General features: G+C 52.2%; 1 protein-coding gene across 1 annotated transcript in view; it reads right to left on the bottom strand.

Moving 5' to 3' along the window:
• Window positions 1-235: 235 nt before the first annotated feature.
• Window positions 236-19,537, bottom strand: part of LOC127051023 (NACHT, LRR and PYD domains-containing protein 3-like) — a 60,061-nt gene continuing 40,759 nt past the window's right edge. The window contains exons 7-11 of the mRNA XM_050952812.1: window positions 11,620-11,790; window positions 9,792-9,962; window positions 6,741-6,911; window positions 2,904-3,074; window positions 236-956 (exon numbers count right to left, since the gene is read on the bottom strand). Of these exons, the coding sequence (XP_050808769.1) occupies window positions 857-956; window positions 2,904-3,074; window positions 6,741-6,911; window positions 9,792-9,962; window positions 11,620-11,790 (784 nt within the window). The 3' untranslated portion in view covers window positions 236-856. The remainder of the gene's footprint in view (window positions 957-2,903; window positions 3,075-6,740; window positions 6,912-9,791; window positions 9,963-11,619; window positions 11,791-19,537) is intronic.

Here is a 19,537-nt window from a genome sequence, read left to right as displayed (position 1 = left end):
AAGATACTTCAACTTCAGCTACGCTATTCATAGATTCATAGATTCTAGGGTCAGAAGGGACCAATGTGATCATCTAGTCTGACCCCCTGCACAAAGCAGGCCACAGAACCCTACCCATCCACTTCTATAACAAACCCCTAACCTATGTCTCAGTTACTGAAGTCCTCAAATTGTGGTTTGAAGACCTCAAGCTGCAGAGAATCCACCAGCAAGTGACTCATGCCCCATGCTGCAGGGGAAGGCGAAAAACCTCCAGGGCCTCTGCCAATCTGCCCCAGAGGAAAATTCCTTCCCGACCCCAAATATGGCGATCAGCTAAACATTGAGCCTGTGGGCAAGACTCACCAGCCAGCACTCAGAAAAGAATTCTCTGCAGTAGCTGATCCCATCCCATCCAACATCCCATCACCAACCACTGGGCATACTTATCTGGCTATAGTCAAAGATCAATTGCCAAAATTAGGCTCTCCTGTCATACCATCCCTTTCATAAACTTATCAAGCTTAATCTTAAAGCCAGATATGTCTTTTGCCCCCACTACTCCCCTTGGAAGGCTGTTCACGTAGCTGAAGTTGCATATCTTAGATCGATTCCCCTCTGCCCCCCGAGTGTAGACCAGCTCTTCCAGTCCTGCGCCTGTGGAGGCTGAATGCGTAAATTCAACAAGCTCACAAAACGGGAGCATATTTTCCCCATAGTGTGAGGTTCTCACTCTTAGCACTAGCAGGAGAATATATATCTGGACTCCTTGGTGATACCAGAGATGCCTTAAAAGGGGCAGGTCCTGTCCCAAGCTGCTGTCCCAGCTAGCAGGATGACAGCCAGGCCAGAGCGGTGTCGGTGCAATGGCTCCTGCTCACCAATTCTTCCATACACATATAACCATATCAGGTTTCCTCTTTTTCACAGCATCTAGCTCTCTCTGTGTTTCTTCATTTACATTGACACTGCTCAAGCTGTGGGAGAAGACAAGTCAAGAAAAAGTGTTAGACATAAAGCCTGAGAACACAGTCCCTTTGAAGCAGAGTTAGCCGCACACCACTGGTTTCAGTGAAATCATCTCTGGAATGGACACAAAAGACTATTGCAATGAATGTTCAGACATAACTATCTGGGCCCATCTTCTTTCCCCATCCCACACATTTTTGGTCCACAGCGGTAGTCACCATCTGCACTGGATTCCCTATGGAGTCTGACCAGGCTCGTCCTTTCCTGCAGAAGAGGCTGCTATTGAGTGACATGCAGAACTCTCAGCCCACTTAGAGGGAGAGAGATGCCAGCATGTGACATTTATAGCAAGCAAGAAAGCAGACTTCAGCAAACTTATTTGTTTCTGAATTGTTATTAATCTATAAAGTTATTGTTCTAAATCTAAATAATTTTGAAAGCTGTCATCATGTGTTTTGGTTGTAACATCCCAGAACCAAAGGCTGTGTGGGGGATGTCTAGGACTGTGTAAAAATCTGGACGTTGTTTAAATATATTTGCTAGCTCAATGCTTCACAGAACTTACTTCCATTTTTTAATTCCCATCAGTCTTTTATCTTCCTTTATTTCTGGTTCTCTCTCTTTTATAGATTTGCCTTTTCCCCTTCAGGCCAGTGGTATGGAAATTTCAAAACATTCTCTTGTAGCTGTCCGGCTGTGCTGGATTTAAATGCTGCTTAAGCTGAAACTCTGGTAGCTTTTATGAACTAAGAAGATCTTAAAAACAGTTTAAAACTGCCTGACATTGTTCTGGAGGAAAAGGCAGATGTCAGTTGCCTAAGGAGCGGGCTGGACCTTCCAATCCTACCAATATCTGTATGAGCTGCTGACTAGACAGACAACCAAGATGAGGAGGAGAAGAGTGAAGGAACTGGGTTGCCATCATAGACAGAAAACGAAATTAAACAGAAACAATTAGGTGTCGACTTTGTATCCTTTCCCTCTTTTCCTTTGTCTGTTTGTCTGTTTGGCTTTGTCCCAGAATTATATGTTGAAATGGTGGTAAATTATTATTTGAATGCAGGGCTATTTTAATTCAATTGTGAAGCACCCCAGTCTTGTATTCTCAGTCCTGCTTTCTGAGTAAAATAACTGAGATTTTAACATAAAACTATGCTGCCTTTGGAGTGCTCAAACAGCCACTTTATTATCCCATGTTTAAGCTAGTCAAGCTGCATGAATAATAAATTTTTCAGGTTGGTGGCTGAAGGAAAAAAAAAGGTTCATTTTGAACCAAAACCTCAATTTTTCAGGGTTTTGTTGTTGTTGAAAGAAATCGAACAAACAATTTTTTTTGGTGCCGAATGAAAATTTATTTGATCTGAAAAAAATGTCGGGTCTTTTTGTGTTTTTCTTTAGTTTCTTTTTAAGTGTTTTTCACCCTTAAAAAACCAATTAATCAAATTAGCTACACAAAACATTCTAAACAAAACATTGTTTCAAAGTGACAAGACAAACCTTTTGTTTAAAAAAATCAGCTTTTTATTCTGCCAAAATTATTCACCAAATGCAACCTCCATTTGCAAATATTTTCATCCTGAAACTGCATTTTTCTGCAAATGTACTATTTGAACAAAAAAAGTCACTCAGCTCTACTGGTATCACAGCACTGGATCTCAGTCCCTTTCTCTGCAGGAGGAGACTAGGTGCCGGTTCTTGGGTGCATGGACAATAACACTGTGACCTCAGGAGAAAGAGCTTAAATCACATCACTTTGTGCCAGATTTTCCAAAGAACTCAGCACCCACAACTGGGGCTGGATGTTCAAGGGGACTGAAGTCCCATTTACCCAGGGTGCTGCTGGCTTTTCTGAAAATCTGACCATAAAAGTCACAAGCTACTGCATGCTGAGCAGTTTAGAAAGCCTGGCCCCATGTGAAAGGAACACCTGTGAAAGGAGCCCACTTGTAACTTACCACAATTTCTGCAATTTGCAGTTTGGATGTTTCAGTCCTTCACACAACTGTTTTACACCTGAATTGTCCATTGTTTTCTCTCCCAAAATCAGCTCTGTCAGTGTCTGGTTGGCGCTGAGAGCAGAGGCGAGATCCCCACAACAAGCAGCTGTGAAATGGCAACCACTCAGTCTGCAGGAGCCAGAGAGATACAAAGATTTGTGACTGCTTATTTTTGCCCCATTCGCTGGCATCAGCAGTTTTCATTTCATGTACAGTAAACCACAGTGCTCTGAGAGGAGCCTTTGGGATTAGTCATAAATTCCAAGGCCTGAAGGGCCCACTGTGATCATCTGGTCTGACCTGCAGTACAGGACGTCCCCCAAACAATTCCTGTTTGAACCAGAGAAGAGCTTGTCGACAAAAATATTCAATCTTGATTTTAGAATTGCCAGTGATAGAGAATCCACCCAACCTTTGAGAAATTGTCCCAGTGGTTAGCTACCCTCACGGAACCTTATTTCCAGTCTGAATTTGTCTAGCTTCAACTTCCAGCCATTGGATCCTGTTATACTTTCCTCTGCTACACTGAAGAGCCCGTTATCAAATATTTGTTCCCCATGTAGGTACTTGTACACTGTGATCATGTCACCCTGTATCCTTCTCTTTCCTAAGCCAAGTAGATCGAAGTCTGTCACTATAAGGCAGGTTTTCCCATCCTTGTATTATTCTCATGGCTCTTCTCAGAACCCTCTCCAATTTATCAACATCCTTCTTGGACTGTGGGCACCAGAACTAGACACAATATTCCAGCAGCCATCACACCAGTGGCAAATACAGAGGTAAAATAACCTCGACTCCTACTCGAGATTCTTCTCTTTATACATCCATTAGCCCTTTTGGCTACGGCATCGCATTCTTAGCTGATTATCCACAGTACCTCCTCAAGTCTTTCTCAGAGTCACTGCTTCCCAAGATAGGGTTCCCCACCCTCTAAGTGTGGCCTACATTCTTTGCTCCTAGAGGTACAAGTCTATATTTGTCTGTACTAAAATGCACATACTGTTCGCTTGCGCCCAGTTTCCCAAACAATACAGATCACTCTGTAGCAGTAACTTGTGCTCTACATCTCTACATTATTTCCCATTTTGCAATTTTTGTGTCATCCGTAAACTTTGTCAGTGATACTATGTTGTCTGCCAGGTCATTGATAAAAATGTTACAAAGCATAGGGACAACAATCCCTGTGGGAACCCATAGAAACACACCCTCTCGTCTTAAACTCTACAAACCCTCGAGGGAATACTTTACCATGTGCAGGTGTTGTGTCAGTTACTATGTGTTCTACATGTGATTGTTCAGATGAGTTGAAGGGATAGGTAGATTGAGGGGCTATTTCTAGTAGGTGGGGTGATCCTAACAATATCCTGTAGTGACCTGCTGGTTCCCTACTGGATACCGCCCCCTCTAGAGTGGTAGGAAGAGAAAGGACTAAGCCCTAGCTTAGTCTGATGGAGGAAGGACCTAGATCAGCATCTCACAAGTAGGGGGCGCTGTGTTAAGCAGAATGACGAGGATAGAGATGTGACATCCTGTGGACAGAAAGGATCAGGCTGGGAGAGTGAGATGGCCAGTGTGTGGGGGGATGAGCAGCAGGCTGCAGGAAGGACAGAAAGCCTGGCAGTGGTATCCTGAGAGCCAGGGCAAGGAGGCAGGTAGGAATGTGAGAACTGATCAGGGAAGCAGGCTGTGGCTGGCGGGCTGGGAGCAGCAGCACCAGGACGTGTGGGGTGGAGCAGCCTGCAAGCAGGAGGTGAGAGGCAATTGCTAAGGCTGGGTGACAGGAGGAAAATACACAGGGACCCCGAGGAGACTAGAGATGACAGGACTGAGCTCTGGCCAGTGGGGTTGCAGACAAGCCCTAAATTGTCTGCCATGAGAAAGATGGGTCAGAAATGGCACCGGATGCTAGCCCACAGCCAGTTCTCAGTGATACACTTTCTGGCTGGGCTGTGTTATCAGTTTCTGGGGTGACACCGCTGATTTGGCCAGGCAGTGCTACAGGCTGGGAACCGACTAGCTAAGCAGCAGTTTTGCAGAAAAGGACCTGGAGATTACAGTGGATGAGAAGCTGGATATGAGTCAGCAGTGTGCCCTTGTTGCCAAGAAGGCTAACAGCATATTGGGCTAAATTAGTAGGAGCATTGCCAGCAGATTGAGGGAAGAGAAGAGTAAGGGGGATTTGATAGCAGCCCTCAACTACCTGAATGAGAGTTCCAAAGAGAATGGAGCTCGCCTGTTCTCAGTGGTGGCAGATGACAGAACAAGGAGCAACGGTCTCAAGTTGCAGTGAGGGAGTTTTAGGTTGGATTTTAGGAAAAACTATTTCAGTAGGAGGGTGGTGAAGCACTGGAATCGGTTGCCTAGGGAGATGGTGGAATCTCCATCCTTAGAGATCTTTAAGGCTCAGCTTGCCAGCGGTGGCTCCAGGCACCAGCACTTCAAGTGCATGCCTGGGGTGGCAAGCTGCGGGGGGCACCCTGCTGGTCCCTGCAAGGGCAGCAGTCAGGCAGCCTTCGGCGGCAACCCTGCAGGAGGTCCGCCGGTCCCATGGATTTGGCGGCAATTCAGCGGCGGATACGCTGAAGCTGCAGGACTGGCGGACCTCCCACAAGCATGCCGCCGAAAGCTGCCTGCCTGTCGTGCTTGGGTCAGCAAAAAAGCTAGAGCTGCCCCTGGGCTTGACAATAGTAATAATAATAAGAGATATACCTATCTCCTAGAACTGGAAAGGACTTTGAGTCCAGTGCCCTGCCTTCACCAGCAGGACCAGACACTGATTTTTGCCCCAGATCCCTAAGTGGCCCCCTTGAGGATCAAGCTCACAACCCTGGGTTTAGCAAGCCTATGCTCAAACCACTGAGCTATCCCTCCTGGCTGGAATGATTTAGTTGGGATTGGTCCTGTTTTGAGTAGAAGGTTGGACTAGATGACCTCCTGAGGTCCCTTCCAACCCTGATATTCTGTGAAATGACAGGTGATGATCGGGGGGAGTCCCAGCCACTTTGTGGGAAACACATTAATGTTGATGTTATTTATTCACATTACTGTTTACAGCCAGTTTGGGAGAACAGAGCCATGTTCAATTTCCTTTTCTTTCCAGCCCTTTTGAGAGAGCAGGAGTGACAGCTCCAGTTCAGAGCAGTGTGCACACATGTGGGGCTGTTACTGCCTTAGTGAGTAAAGTCATTGTTTTTCTAACTTCCAAATATGCTGCATTTGTGGTTCGGTAAAAACCACTGGATTCTGCCCTTGGCTGCACCAAGTTCACATTTGGCACTGCTGAGAGACTTCGAGGAGAAGATATTGGCTGTAAGCCACCTTTCTACCACACTGATTCTGGGCCAGGTGGGGACCAAAACAGCCTCTGGTATAACTTAGAGGAAACTGCGGAACTAAAATTCATTTGCAATTTAACACCATTAATTTGTGCTTGAATAAGGATTGGGAGTGGCTGGCTCACTACAGAAGCAACTTTTCCCCTCCTGGAGTTGACACCTCCTCATCAGTTATTGGGAGAGGACTACATCCACCCTGATCAAATTGGCCCTGTCAACACTGGTTCTCTGCTTGTGAGGTAACTCCCTTCTCTTCATGTGTCAGTGTAATAATCCCTGCATCTGTAATTCTCACTCCATGCATCTGAAGAAGTGAGTTTTTGAACCACAAAAGCTTATTCCCAAACAAATCTGTTAGTTTTTAAGGTGCCACCAGACTCCTTGTTGTTTTTGATAGAGTGTAACTCACAACACCATCATGTTAACAAGCACAGACTAAAGGGAACCAGCTGGTACTTACTGCAGTATCTGTAATTTGCAGTTTGGATGTTTTAATCCTTCACACAGCAGCTGCACTCCTGAATCTCCTAGATTGTTCCACCTTACGCCGAGCTCTGTCAGGGTCTGGCTGGTGCTGAGAACAGAGGACAGATCCCCACAAGAAGCAACTGTGAGATCACAATACCCCAGTCTGTAGGATATGAAGATATACAGAGAGCAAAATGATGACTTGTTTATGCCCCGTCCTCTGCATTTCCCCTCCTTGATACCTGTGTGTAACTCTAAAGTGATTCTTAATTTAGAAGCAATACAGAAATCACTTCATTTTGATTCAAATTACTAAAAGACCCCTATAAAATATTGGAGTTGGAAGGGACCTCAGGTGATCAACTAGTCTAACCCCCTGCTCAAAGCAGGACCAGGACCAAGCCCCAGGCAGATTTTTGCCCCAGACCCCTAACTGGCTCCCTCAAGAAGTGAATTCATAGCCCTGGGTTTAGCAGGCCAATGCTCAAACCACTGAGCTATCCCTCTCCCCTATACAAGGCTCTAGACAGGTCTGAGCAAACTACAGCCCATGGGACATTTTAAGTTGGCCCTCGAGGTCCCACTGGGGAGTGAGGTCTGGGGTTTGTCCTGCTCTGGTGCTCTGGCAATCCAACCAGGGACCAGATGGGGGCCACTCTATGCGGCTCCTGGAAGCCATGGCATGGCCCCGCTCCGGCTGCTGCGCACTCCAATGGCCCCCTCTGATGCTCCAATGGGAGCTGCAGGGGCAGTACCTGCCTGTGTAGGAGCCGGAGGAGGGACATGCTACTGTTTCCAGGAGCCATTTGAGGTAAGCGCCGCCCGGAGCCTGCACCCCTGAGCTCTCCTCATGCCCTAACCCTCTGTCCCAGCCCTGATCCTCCTCCTGCTCTCTAAACCCCTTGATCCCAGCCCAGAGCACCCTCCTGCACCCTAAACCCCTCATCCCCAGCCCCACCCCAGAGGCCCCATGCCCAGTCAGAGCCTGCACCCCTTTCCGCACTCAAGCCCCCGCCCCAGCCCTGATCCCCCTCCTGCCCTCCAAACCCCTCGATCCCAAGCTGGAGCACCCTCCTATACCCCAAACTCTGCATCTCCAGCCCCATCCCAGAGCATGCACCCTCAGTCAGAGCCTGCACCCCTTCCCGCACTCAAGCCCCCGCCCCAGCCCTGATCCCCATCCTGCCCTCCAAACCCCTCGATCCCAAGCTGGAGCACCCTCCTATATCTCAAACTCCACATCCCCAGCCCCATCCCAGAGCACGAACCCTCAGTCAGATCCTGCACCCCACTCCCCACCCCAGCCTGGAACCCTCTCCCGCACCCTGAACTCCTCATTTCTGACCCCGCTCCAGAGCCTACACCCCCAATCAGAGCCCTCACCCCCTCCTGCACCCCAAACCCAATTTTGTGAACATTCACAGCTGCCATACAATTTATATTCCCAGATGTGGCCCTTGGGCCAAAAAGTTTGTCCACCCCTGCTCTAGACCTCTAGCACATAATTAGTGCTACAGCCAAAACCTGAGTAGCACTAAATTAATTATTCTAATAGGAACTCATCCATCCAGCTATAGAAAGCACTTTCCCACCCTTCAACTCTCTCCAAACCCCATCAAACAGAGGCTCTTTGCAGCATGCCCAGAAAGTTCCTAAATGTGGAGTATTTTGAACTAGGGGGGAAGGGCAAGTCCCAGAGCCCTCACAGAGGCCAACCATCCCTTCTCTTTTATAACAAAGGGGGGGATCAGCTCAGGTGCCCGTGCTGACTGCAGCTGGGACAGTCTGGCCCAGTGCCAGACACAATCCCTCAGGTAGGCCAGTCCCAGGCCATTTAGGGCTTTATAGCTCAGAACCAGCCTCTTAAACTCCACTCAGAGACCAATGGGCAACCAGAGCAGATCCTGGAGCCATGTGCTCCCAGCGGGATTCCATGCTCAGTAAGTGACCTAGCGCTGTCTACGCTGTGGCTTAGGTCGGCTTAACTAAGTCTATCGGGGGTGTGTGTGTGAATTTTTCATACCCCTGAGCAACGTAGTTGGGTCGACCTAACTTTCTAGTATGGACCAAACCTTAGTGAGTAAAATAAACAGAGGATCTACAGAAAATCTCTATGGGGCATGAAGAGTTCTCTGTGTGACCCAATTTCTGTCTAGTAAAATATGACAAATCTACAGTGTGGTGGGGTCTCTCAGTTGTACACAGGAGGAGAGCCTAAGTGTTTTTGAGTGGTCATTAGATGAACCAGTTGGGATTTTTTCACTGAAATAGTTTTTCTATCAGAAAATGCAGATTAGTCACACACTTTTTGTGGGAATGTCTCAGTGTTGATGGAAGTTCTGTCAGGAAGGTCTTTCCTAGCCAGGCTGGACTTTCAGGGTAAACCTACAGAGAGAGCAAGACTAGAATAACCAGTAGCCCCGTGGTTGGGGCATTCACCTGGCCTGTGTGAGGCCCACCTTCGTCTCCTCCCAAATCAGGCAGAGCAGTGACTTTAACCTGTGCCCCTCACACCTCAGATGAGTGCCCTAACCAGTGGGCTATTGGCTAGTTTAGCCTCTCTCTCTCTAAAGCCACGTCCAGACTAGGGTATTAAAATCGATTTTAGATACGCAACTTCAGCTACGTGAATAACGTAGCTGAAGTCGAATTTCTAAAATCGAGGTACTCACCCATCCAAACGGAGCGGCATCGATGTCCGTGGCTCTCCATGTCGATTCCGGAACTCCGTTCGGGTTGATGGAGTTCCGGAATCGATGTAAGCGCGCTCGGGGATCGATACATCGCGTCCAGACTAGACGCGATATATCGATCCCCGAGCAATCGATTTTAACCCGCTGATGCCGCGGGTTAGTCTGGACGTGGGCTAAGAAGGTGTTTGTTTCATCACAATGCAGAATGGGGGGAAATACTGAGTTTTCATAGGATGGAAAACAGTTTCCCACAGCGCTGTCAGGAGTATGGATGTTCCAGTAGACAAAGCTCAGGTCACTGTAGTACAATGTTAATAAGCACTGACTGCAGGAAACCAGCTGTTACTTACACTAGTTTCTGCAATTTGCAGTCCGGATGTTTCAGTCCTTCACACAGCAGCTGCACGCCTGAATCCCCCAGTTTGTTATCCAACAGTTCCAGCACTGTCAGGCTGTGGCTGGTGCTGAGAATAGTGGAGAGATCCCCACAGCAAGCAGCTGTGAGGCTGCAACTCCCCAACCTACAAGAGACAAATACACAGAGAGGGAAGTGATCACTTATTTCCTCCCTATTGGCTGTGGTTCCCTCACTGGTGTCAGTGTCTGTCTGGAGAGGGTTTCATTTCCATTCTGGAGGGAGGGAAGGATGGTTCTTGCCACATGTGCCACTAGCCAAATACTTAGGGGCTAGGGACATCCCAGATCCTCAGCGAGTAAAGGGTTAATTCTGGCTTCCTTCCATCTGTCCTTGCACAGGTGCTCAGGGAAAGGGCTATCAGAACAGCTGTTGGGGAGCCAATGGGCGCAGAATGGCTGTGGGTTGAGATGGCTGCAAATTCAGGCTGAGCGAGCCTCAGGCTGGGGTGGTTTGTTATTTGATGTGTTTAAGTTGTTTTGCTTTGCTGACAAGATTTTTCTTCTGCTGAAATATCCTTCCTGATTGCCAAAGTCTTGCTGCCATACAGTGCTAGGACCATGGTACCACCCTGTACACCTGCTGCTCACGCTGCCTCTTCCCAACTCTCAATAGAACATTTCCTGTTGCAGCTGAGTCTTCAGAGCTATGCTGGCCCTGAAAGTTTGGCCTGAAACTACCCCGGGAGGATATATCCCGTGGGGTCCTGCAGGGGTTTGACCTGGGTCCAGTACTGCTCAATATTTTAATTAACAGCTTGGATGATAGAGTGACAAGTACACTTATAACATCTGAAGATGGCACCAAGCTGGGGAGGGTTACAAACAATTTTAGAAGACAGGATTAGAATTCAAAATGATCTTGATTAATTGGAAAATTGGTCTGAAATTTATCATATTAAATAGAGACGTGCAATGTTCTGCACTTAGCAAGGAAAAATATCAAATGCGCAACTACAAAATGAGGATTAATTGGCTAAGCGGCAGTACTACAGAACAGGATCTGGGGAATATGAGCAAACAGTGTGATGTATTTTTGGAAAAAGGCTAATATCACTGTAGGGTGTATTAGCAGGAGAGTCATAAGTGGGCATGGGAGGTGATTGTCCCACTCTACTCATCACCGGTGAGGCCTCTTCGAGTCCAGTTTGAGGCATCACAGTTCAAGAAAGATGTTGACGAATTAGAGAATCCAGATGAGAACAACAAAAGTGAAAAAAGGTTTAGAAAACAATCTCCACAAGAAAAGGTTGAAGGAATTGGGCATGTTTAGTCTACAGAAGAGAAGACTGAGGGGCAACATGATAACAGTCTTCAACTATGTGAAAGGTTGTTATAAAGAGAATGGTGATCCATTGTTCTCCATGTCCACCAAAAGTAGGACAAGGAGTAATCAGCTGAATCAGCAGCAAGGGAGATTTAGGTTGGATATTAGGAAACACTTTCTAAATATAAGGATAGTAAAGCCCTGGAACAAGTTACCTAGGGAGACCGTGGAATCCTGTCCTTGGAGATTTTTAGGAACAGGTGAGACAAACACCTGTCAGGGATGGGCTATGTTTACTTAATTCTGCCTCTGTACTGAGGGATGGACTTGATGACCTCTCAGGGTCCCTTCCAGCTGTACATTTCTAAGGAATGGAATGGTACCCCTGAGGTGCAGGGCCTGGGGCTGGTTTCAGCAAAGCTTTGGAGTTCTGTAACCCAGCAGCCAGAGTTACCATGCTAGCAGGCACAGACTGGAGGAGACCAGCCAGTACTTACAGTATTTTCTGCAGTTTGCAGTTGGGATGTCTCAGTCCCTCACACAACACCTGCACTCCTGAATCTCCCAGCTTCGTCCCCCAAAGGTTCAGCTCTGCAAGGGCATGGCTGGTGCTGAGAGCAGAGGAGAGAAACCCGCAACACACAGCTGAGAGTCTGCACCCCTCCAACCTGCATGAAATGAAGAGAGAATGGAAAACGATTCATTTCTGACCCGTGCACTGTGTTCCCCTCAAAGATGTCCATGTAAGTCTAGAAAGATTTGTTATTCAGGGAATGCAGGGAGAGACGACAGTGCTGTGGGACGAGGCTGGGGGGAATAAAAACACAAAAAGCCGTTATTGTGGATTTCTTCCATGCACACTTCTCATTTATGTTGGTGAAACTCTGGAGCAAATCTATTGTAGTTAATAAAGGCAGACTTGCAAATACAGAGCAGCTGAGAGCACAGACTGGCCCATTATATCGGTTACCCAGCACTCCACAAGTGACTGTTCACTTGAAGTGAAAGGAGAGGGCAGGATGTGTGGGCACTTTTAGTGGGATGGGAGGGGGAAGGTCGTGGCTGGAAAATAGTTCAAACATTTTCATTGCTAGCACTCTGGATCCCTTCTGGTTTAATCAGATGGAGCCAGAATAAGCTCTCAAGCCCCAAATGTTCCCCAGGGCCATGAGCATCCATTACCTGTCCCTTGTAAGAACAGACATCCTTAATCCCAGAAGATGAACTACCTGATCGTTCTCATAACCAACCCCCCCACTGTTGAGGATACAGCACCTTTCCCCCGTTACAGCCTCTGTCTAGCACAACTGGAATCCCCAAACCTCTCAGCCCCGAAACTGCCTATGAGTGACAGACTCAATAGAAATGTGTGTGTAAAGAGGCGGTGTGGCTCCACTCCTCACCCGGGAGGGTCGTGCCCCGTCACTCACCCATAGGGGCGGGGCCACTAAGCGGAAGTCCTGCCCCTCAAAGGGTCAAGCAGCGACCTGGAAGGATAAAAGCCAGCCCTCAGCCCTCAGTTGGGCCCCAGTCACCGTCAGGAGCAGACCTGTCAGCGGGAGCTCCTGACTGGGAAGCTGCTGAGGCCGCAGGCCGGAGTTCGGACTGGCCGGGGCCTCCCGACGCTCACTATACCGAGGAGCTGCCAGAGCTTCCCTGCGCTCGCTGTAACGAGGAGCTGCCAGAGCTTCCCTGCGCTCGCTACAACGAGGAACTGCCAGAGCTTCCCTGCGCTCGCTACAACGAGGAGCAGCCGGAACCGCCCCGCCCCGCCCCTGCTGCGGCCCCGAGGACACCCTGGAACAGGCCTGGCCGGACTTCCCGGAGGAACTGCCGGACTTGCCGCCCAGCCCTGGCCGTGAGGAGCCTCCGTGGTGGGACGTCCCCAAAACGGGTCCCACGAACCAGGTAGGCTCGGAGGGGGATACTGAAAGTGGCCCGGGGGCAGCCAACCTGAGTCAGGCTGCAGATTTCCTGGTACCCATGGCAGTGTGTTGCGGTCAAGATCCCCACTGACCACCTGCAGCGGTGATCACCGCTACTAGGGCCCCGGGCTGGAACGCAGTGGAGTGGGTGGGCCTGCGTTCCCCCTGCCACCTGTCCACGGGTGGCAAAATCCCCCTCCCCCCCCGGCCTGAAGAGGCCAGCTAAACTGAGATAACTGTGTGTTGGTGCCCCGCCTGAACCAAGGGCTGGGCCCCCTTTGACTGTGCCGCCACCCGGTTCTATCCTCAGAGACCGAGCCACCCAGACGGCGGGCTACAGTTCCAAAGAGCTAGACCCTCAGACAACAGGTTGAGGCCGGTGTGGCTCCCCTCCTCATCCGGGAGGGTCGAGCCCCGGCAACGCCCCCGCTTACAATTGGCACCTGACCAGGGACCTGAACCCTAGCCCCTGTGAGAAGGGGCTGGCAGGAGGGCGGTAGTGCGACCAGCCCTCTTTAACCGGAGACATGGATATCGAACGGCTGTTCCAGCTGCTGGCGGAGAGCCAGGAGCGCCAGCAGGCGGTGCAACTGCTGCAGCAGCAACAGCAGCAGGCTGCCCATCGTGAACAGCAGCAACATCGGGATGCTGCCCACCTCCAGCAGCAACATCAGCAACATGCTGCTCAACTGGAGCACCAGCAACAGCTGATACAGCAACTCGGACACCAGCTGCAGCTGCTCCTTGGACCTGCGTCCCGCCCCGTCGATGGGGCCACAGGAGAAGACGTCGGGGGCTTCCGCCCGTCTGTTCCCCTGCGCATGACCAAGATGGGCCCGGGAGATGACCCTGAGGCCTTCTTGGTCACGTTCGAGCGCGTGACCCTTGTCGCAGGGTGAGCCCGGGACCAATGGGCCCCTCTGTTAGCCCGGTACCTAACCAGACCAGACCAGCTTGCTTATCACGGGCTGGCGACGGAAGAGGCCAAGGACTATGATCGGGTAAAGGCGGCAGTCCTGGACGCTTTGGATGTTAGCCCCGAAACCTTCAGGCAATGGTTTCGGGGCCCAACCTACCCGACAGGCGCCTGGCCCCAGCTGATCGCCCAAGGCTTGAAGGAGGCCTGCCGCCACTGACTCCAACCTGAAACCCATACGGCGGAGGAGGTAACCGAACAGGTGGTCTTAGAACAATTTGTGCATATTTTGCCTGCCCAGGGAAGGGCTTGGGTACTCTGCCACCGGCCAGCCACACTGCGGGCGGCGGTCTCCCTGATGGAGGACTTCCTGACCGCGGAGGCTTCTATGGGGGCCGCCGTTCGGCCACCCACCCCGGGGCCCGACCAACTCCATGGGGAGATGAGGGCATCCGCCTCGGCCGGGCTGCGGCGCCCAAACCGCAGGCCAGACCCCGCGTCGGCCTTCCGGGCCCAACGCCCGGACCCTGCCCTGCACTTGGCCCTGAGGGCCTCTCCCGGGGGCCTGTCGGAGCCCCGCCGAAGCCCCCTCCCACAGCCCTCGAGCCGCCGGTCCCCAGGGCGGACGCCCGGAAATCGGACCCTGCTTCGGATGTGGGAGGGCCGGCCACTTACAACAGGACTGTCCCAAGATGGAATGTGACTTTGGGCAGGTCTGTGCAGGGAAAGGCCGGGCCTGATGGCCCCAATCCCCCAAACTCACGATCCCGGTGGTCGTAGGGGACCACGCCACAATGGCCCTAGTAGACTCGGGCTATGGGCAAACGCTGATCCACTGGGCTCTGGGGCCCATCCATTTGCAGTGCATCCACGGGGATGTCCGACCCTACCTGAGTGCCCGGCCCGATTGATGGTCAATGGCCTCACTCGGTCGTTGGTAGTCGGCTTGGCTCCCCAACTAGCCTACCCCGTAATCCTGGGATGTGATTGGTCCGCCTTTGAGGGGCTCCTCCGGTCCATACCGGCCTTAGAGGCCGAGCCCCAGGAGCCCCCGTTGGAGACAGAAGAGGATGCCGAGAAGATTGGGGCAGGAAACACAGAGGCCGAAGGCCAGGGGGAGGAATCCCCCGCCAGGCCTCACTTTGACAAGGACTTCTGTCGGGACCAACGGGCCGACCCCACTCTCAGCCGGGCCTATGAGCAACTCACGGCAGTCAATAGGTCAGTTGTCGACCCTCACCGGGCCACGCAGTGGCCACACTTTGAGCTCTGGCGGGACAGACTTTATCGGGTTGAGCGGGACCCCCGCAAACGGGAGCCACGGATGCAACTTCTCGTGCCCCCCTGCCACCGAGGCGCCGTGATGAGCCTGGCTCACGACATACCGGCAGCAGGACACCTGGGGCACGAGAAGACCCTGGCCCGAATTCGGACCCGGTTCTACTGGCCGGGGCTCGAGAGGGACGTAAAGCGATACTGCAACTCCTGCCCGAAGTGTCAGTTGGCTGCCCCGCCTCGGGTACCCAAGGCGCCCTTGGTCCCCATGCCATTGGTCGAAACGCTGATTGAACGCGTCGCTATGGACCTGGTAGGCCCACTGCCTCGAAGTGCGGCTGGTTTTCAGTATATCCTGGTCCTTGTCGACTATGCCTCCTGATTCCCAGAAGCTATTCCCCTGAGGAGCATCACGGCCCAGACCATTGCGGGCGAGCTGGTGAAGGTGTTTTCCTGCATAGGATTGCCTAAAGAAATCCTGACTGACCAGGGCACTAACTTCACTTCCCGGCTACTGAAGCAGGTCTGCCAACTCCTGGGGGTAAAACAACTCCACACCTCCGTCTATCACCCCCAGACGGATGGATTGGTAGAACGGTTCAATCGAACCCTTAAGGACATGCTGAGACAGTTCCCACCGGACAACCTACACCACTGGGACCAACTCCTACCACCTCTGCTACTAGCCATCCGGGAAATCCCCCAGGCGTCGACCAAATTTTCCCCCTTCAAACTCTTGTATGGGCGGAGGCCACAGGGCCTCCTGGACTTAATGAAGGAGACGTGGGAGCAGTCGGCCTCCCCAACCCAGGGCCTCCTCCAGTACGTTCTCCGACTGTGGGAACACCTTACTCAGGCAGGGACCCTGGCGCGGGAAAACCTGAAGGTAGCCCAAGAGACGCAGGAGCGGAGTTATAATCAAGAAGCGCAGGTGTGAGAGTTTGCCCCCGGACACCGGGTTCTGCTGCTCCTACCCTCCAAGGAATCGAAACTATTGGCCCGTTGGCAGGGCCCGTACAAGGTAATTCGGAAAGTGGGCCCCGTTAATTATGAGATTCACCAACCAGGCCTCCGGAAGAAGAAACAGCTATACCACATCAACCTGCTGAAGCCATGGCGTGACCGGGAGGGCCTCTTGATCGACCCGTGCCCGCCGGAATTGGAGCTAGGCCCGGAGGTGGTCCAAACGAAGGACTTGATGGAGCCCTCACTGGGGTGTTCCCTGACGGACGAACAGCGTAAACAGGCTCAATGCTTCCTGCGGGAGTTCCGGCACACCTTCACGGCGCTACTGGGCTACACGACCTTAACCTGCCACACAGTCCAAACCTGGCCGGTACCGTATCGAATGTGCCAGGAAGTCGAAGAAGAGGTCCAGGCCATGTTGGCCCTGGGTGTCGTCGAACCATCTCGGAGCGAGTGGCGCAGTCCGGTGGTCCCGGCTCCCGGCGGTTCTGCATAGACTTCCGGAAAGTCAACGCCATATCACACTTCGATGCCTACCCAATGCCCCAGGTCGACAACCTGCTGGGCCGCCTCGGGGTGGCCCGATTTATCACCACGCTGGACCTGAGCAAAGGTTACTAGCAAATCCTGCTCGAGGAGACCTCCAAGGAGAAGACTGCCTTCGCCACCCCGTCAGGACTTTATCAATTCACACGGATGCCCTTCGGTCTCCATGGGGCCCCCGCGACCTTTCAGCGGCTCATGGACCACCTCCTGTGGCCGCATCAGGGGTACGCGGCCGCATACCTAGATGACGTCATGATCTACAGCCGCTGCTGGGAAGACCATCTAAACCAGGTCGCGGCGGTCCTCAGAACCCTGAAGCAGGCGGGGTTGACGGTGAGCCCCAAGAAATGCCGGATAGCCTGGCAGGAGACCACCTACCTTGGCTATACCGTCGGGCAGGGGCAAGTAAAACCCCTCATGGGGAAAGTACAAGCCCTCACGAAGTGCCTCCCCCATGACAACCAAACGACAGGTAAAACGACAGGTACGACGCTTCCTGGGACTCGTGGGGTATTACCGGCGGTTTATCCCGCAATTTGCGTCTATTGCCGCACCATTGACTGGGCTGCTGACTAAGAACAGCCCTCGACAGATACAATGGACCCCCGAGTGTGAGGAGCCTTTAAAATGCTCCGAATCTGCTTGTGCCAGGAACCCGTCTTGTATAGTCCCAACTTTGATAGACCATTTATCCTCCAGACGGACTCGTCTGATGTCAGCCTAGGGGCGGTCTTGTCTCAGGAAGGGGACGGAGGAGACCACCCCGTACTGTACCTAAGCCGAAAACTATTCCCCTGAGAGCGGAACTACGCAGTGATTGAAAGGGAGGCCCTCGCAGTGAAGTGGGCCTGTGAGGCCCTTCGGTTCTTTCTCCTGGGCACCCCTTTCACTCTCATCACAGACCACGCCCCCCTTCAATGGCTCATGCGTATGAAGGACAACAACACCCGCATCATGCGCTGGTATTTGGCCTTGCAGCCCTATGCTTTCACCATCCAGCATCGGGCTGGCAAGGACCATGCTAATGTGGACTTCTTCTCTCGCCTCGAAGAGGTGGAACCGCCCGGCCCCGACAAGCGGGAGCTGGACTTGGGGGGGCGGGGGGGCGGGCATGTAACGAGGCAGTGTGGCTCCCCTCCTCATCCAGGAGGGTCGAGCCCCGTCACTCACCCATAGGGGTGGGGCCACTAAGCAGAAGTCCCACCCCTCAAGCAGCAACCTGGAAGGATAAAAGCCGGCCCTCAGCCCTCAGTTGGGCCCCAGTCACCATCAGGAGCAGACTTGTCAGCGGGAGCTCCTGACTGGGAAGCTGCTGAGGCCGCAGGCCGGTGTCCGGACTGGCCGGGGCCTCCCGACGCTCACTATACCGAGGAGCTGCCAGAGCTTCCCTGCGCTCGCTACAACGAGGAGCAGCCGGAACCGCACCACCCCTCCCCTGCTGCGGCCCCGAGGACACCCTGGAACAGGCCTGGCCGGACTTCCCGGAGGAGCTGCCGGACTTGCCGCCCAGCCCTGGCCATGAGGAGCCTCCGTGGTGGGACGTCCCCAAAGCGGGTCCCACGAACCAGGTAGGCTCGGAGAGGGATACTGAAAGTGGCCCAAGGGCAGCCGACCCGAGTCAGGCTGCAGCTTTCCTGGTACCCATGGCAGTGTGTTGCGGTCAAGATCCCCACTGACCACCTGCAGCGGTGATCACCGCTTCTAGGGCCCCGGGCTGGAACGCAGTGGAGTGGGTGGGCCTGCGTTCCCCCTGCCACCCGTGGACGGGTGGCATAATCCCCCTCCCCCCCAGCCTGAAGAGGCCAGCTAAACTGAGATAACTGTGTTTTGGTGCCCTGCCTGAACCAAGGGCTGGGCCCCTTTGACTATGCCACTGCTCGGTCCTGTCTCAAAGGGCCCAAGCGACCCACAGCCTTGCCAGTCCGTCCCTGAACCAAGAGGGCCGGAGCTGAGATAACTGTGTGTTGGCGCCCCACCCGAACCAAGGGCTGGGCGCCATTTGACTATGCCGCCACCCGGTTCTATTCCCAGAGACCGAGCCATCCGGATGGCGGGCTACAGTTCCAAGGACCCAGACCCTCAGATGACAGGTCAAGGCCGGTGTGGCTCCCCTCCTCATCTGGGAAGTTCGAGCCCCAGCAATGCCCCCGCTTACAGTGTGACAGTGACTGGAATGTGGAGCACCCAGGTGTTGCTTTACACAGCACCGTGACTGAGCAGATTAATGATTTTTATCTAAACATCTGTTTTTAAGGCTGTTTCTTCCCTGTGTGAATTAAATAAACTAGTTTTTAAAGAAGAAAACTAGAAAAAACCAAGACCTTAGTCCAGTGGTACCCAAAGGACTCCTGCACGGGGTGGCAGCTAGGTTTGGATCAGAGACTTTTAAGTACACAGAACAGACTGCTACCACCTGAGATGATGTAGTAATTATTTATCCTATGCATGGACCAGCTTGTAGAGAGGGGGTTTCCAGTGAGTCACACAGCTATTGACCATACATCAGTAGAAGGTTGGATGCTATTTGACATTCAGATAGCAGGCAGTTCCCTGTGATGATGAGGTGTGTTGCAGTCTGTGGATATGTGCTGAGTGGACACTGGGATACAGTTACTGGTGTCCTGGAAGCTGTCATTTCCTTGCTTTTAAGAATTGTGTTGAATGGGTGCCCCACTCATCCAGCCGTAATCCTTTCTAAATAAAGATGTAGTTTATGGAGTATCCTGGCTTAATGACAACAAATGTAGGAAGGTTTGGGGGGAGGGGCCAGGAAACGGGGAGCAGGGA

Source organism: Gopherus flavomarginatus, chromosome 5 (assembly GCF_025201925.1).
Source record: "Gopherus flavomarginatus isolate rGopFla2 chromosome 5, rGopFla2.mat.asm, whole genome shotgun sequence".
NCBI lineage: Eukaryota > Metazoa > Chordata > Testudines > Testudinidae > Gopherus > Gopherus flavomarginatus.
Note: the sequence above shows the minus strand (reverse complement) of the source record. Positions and strands in the feature narration are given on the sequence as shown.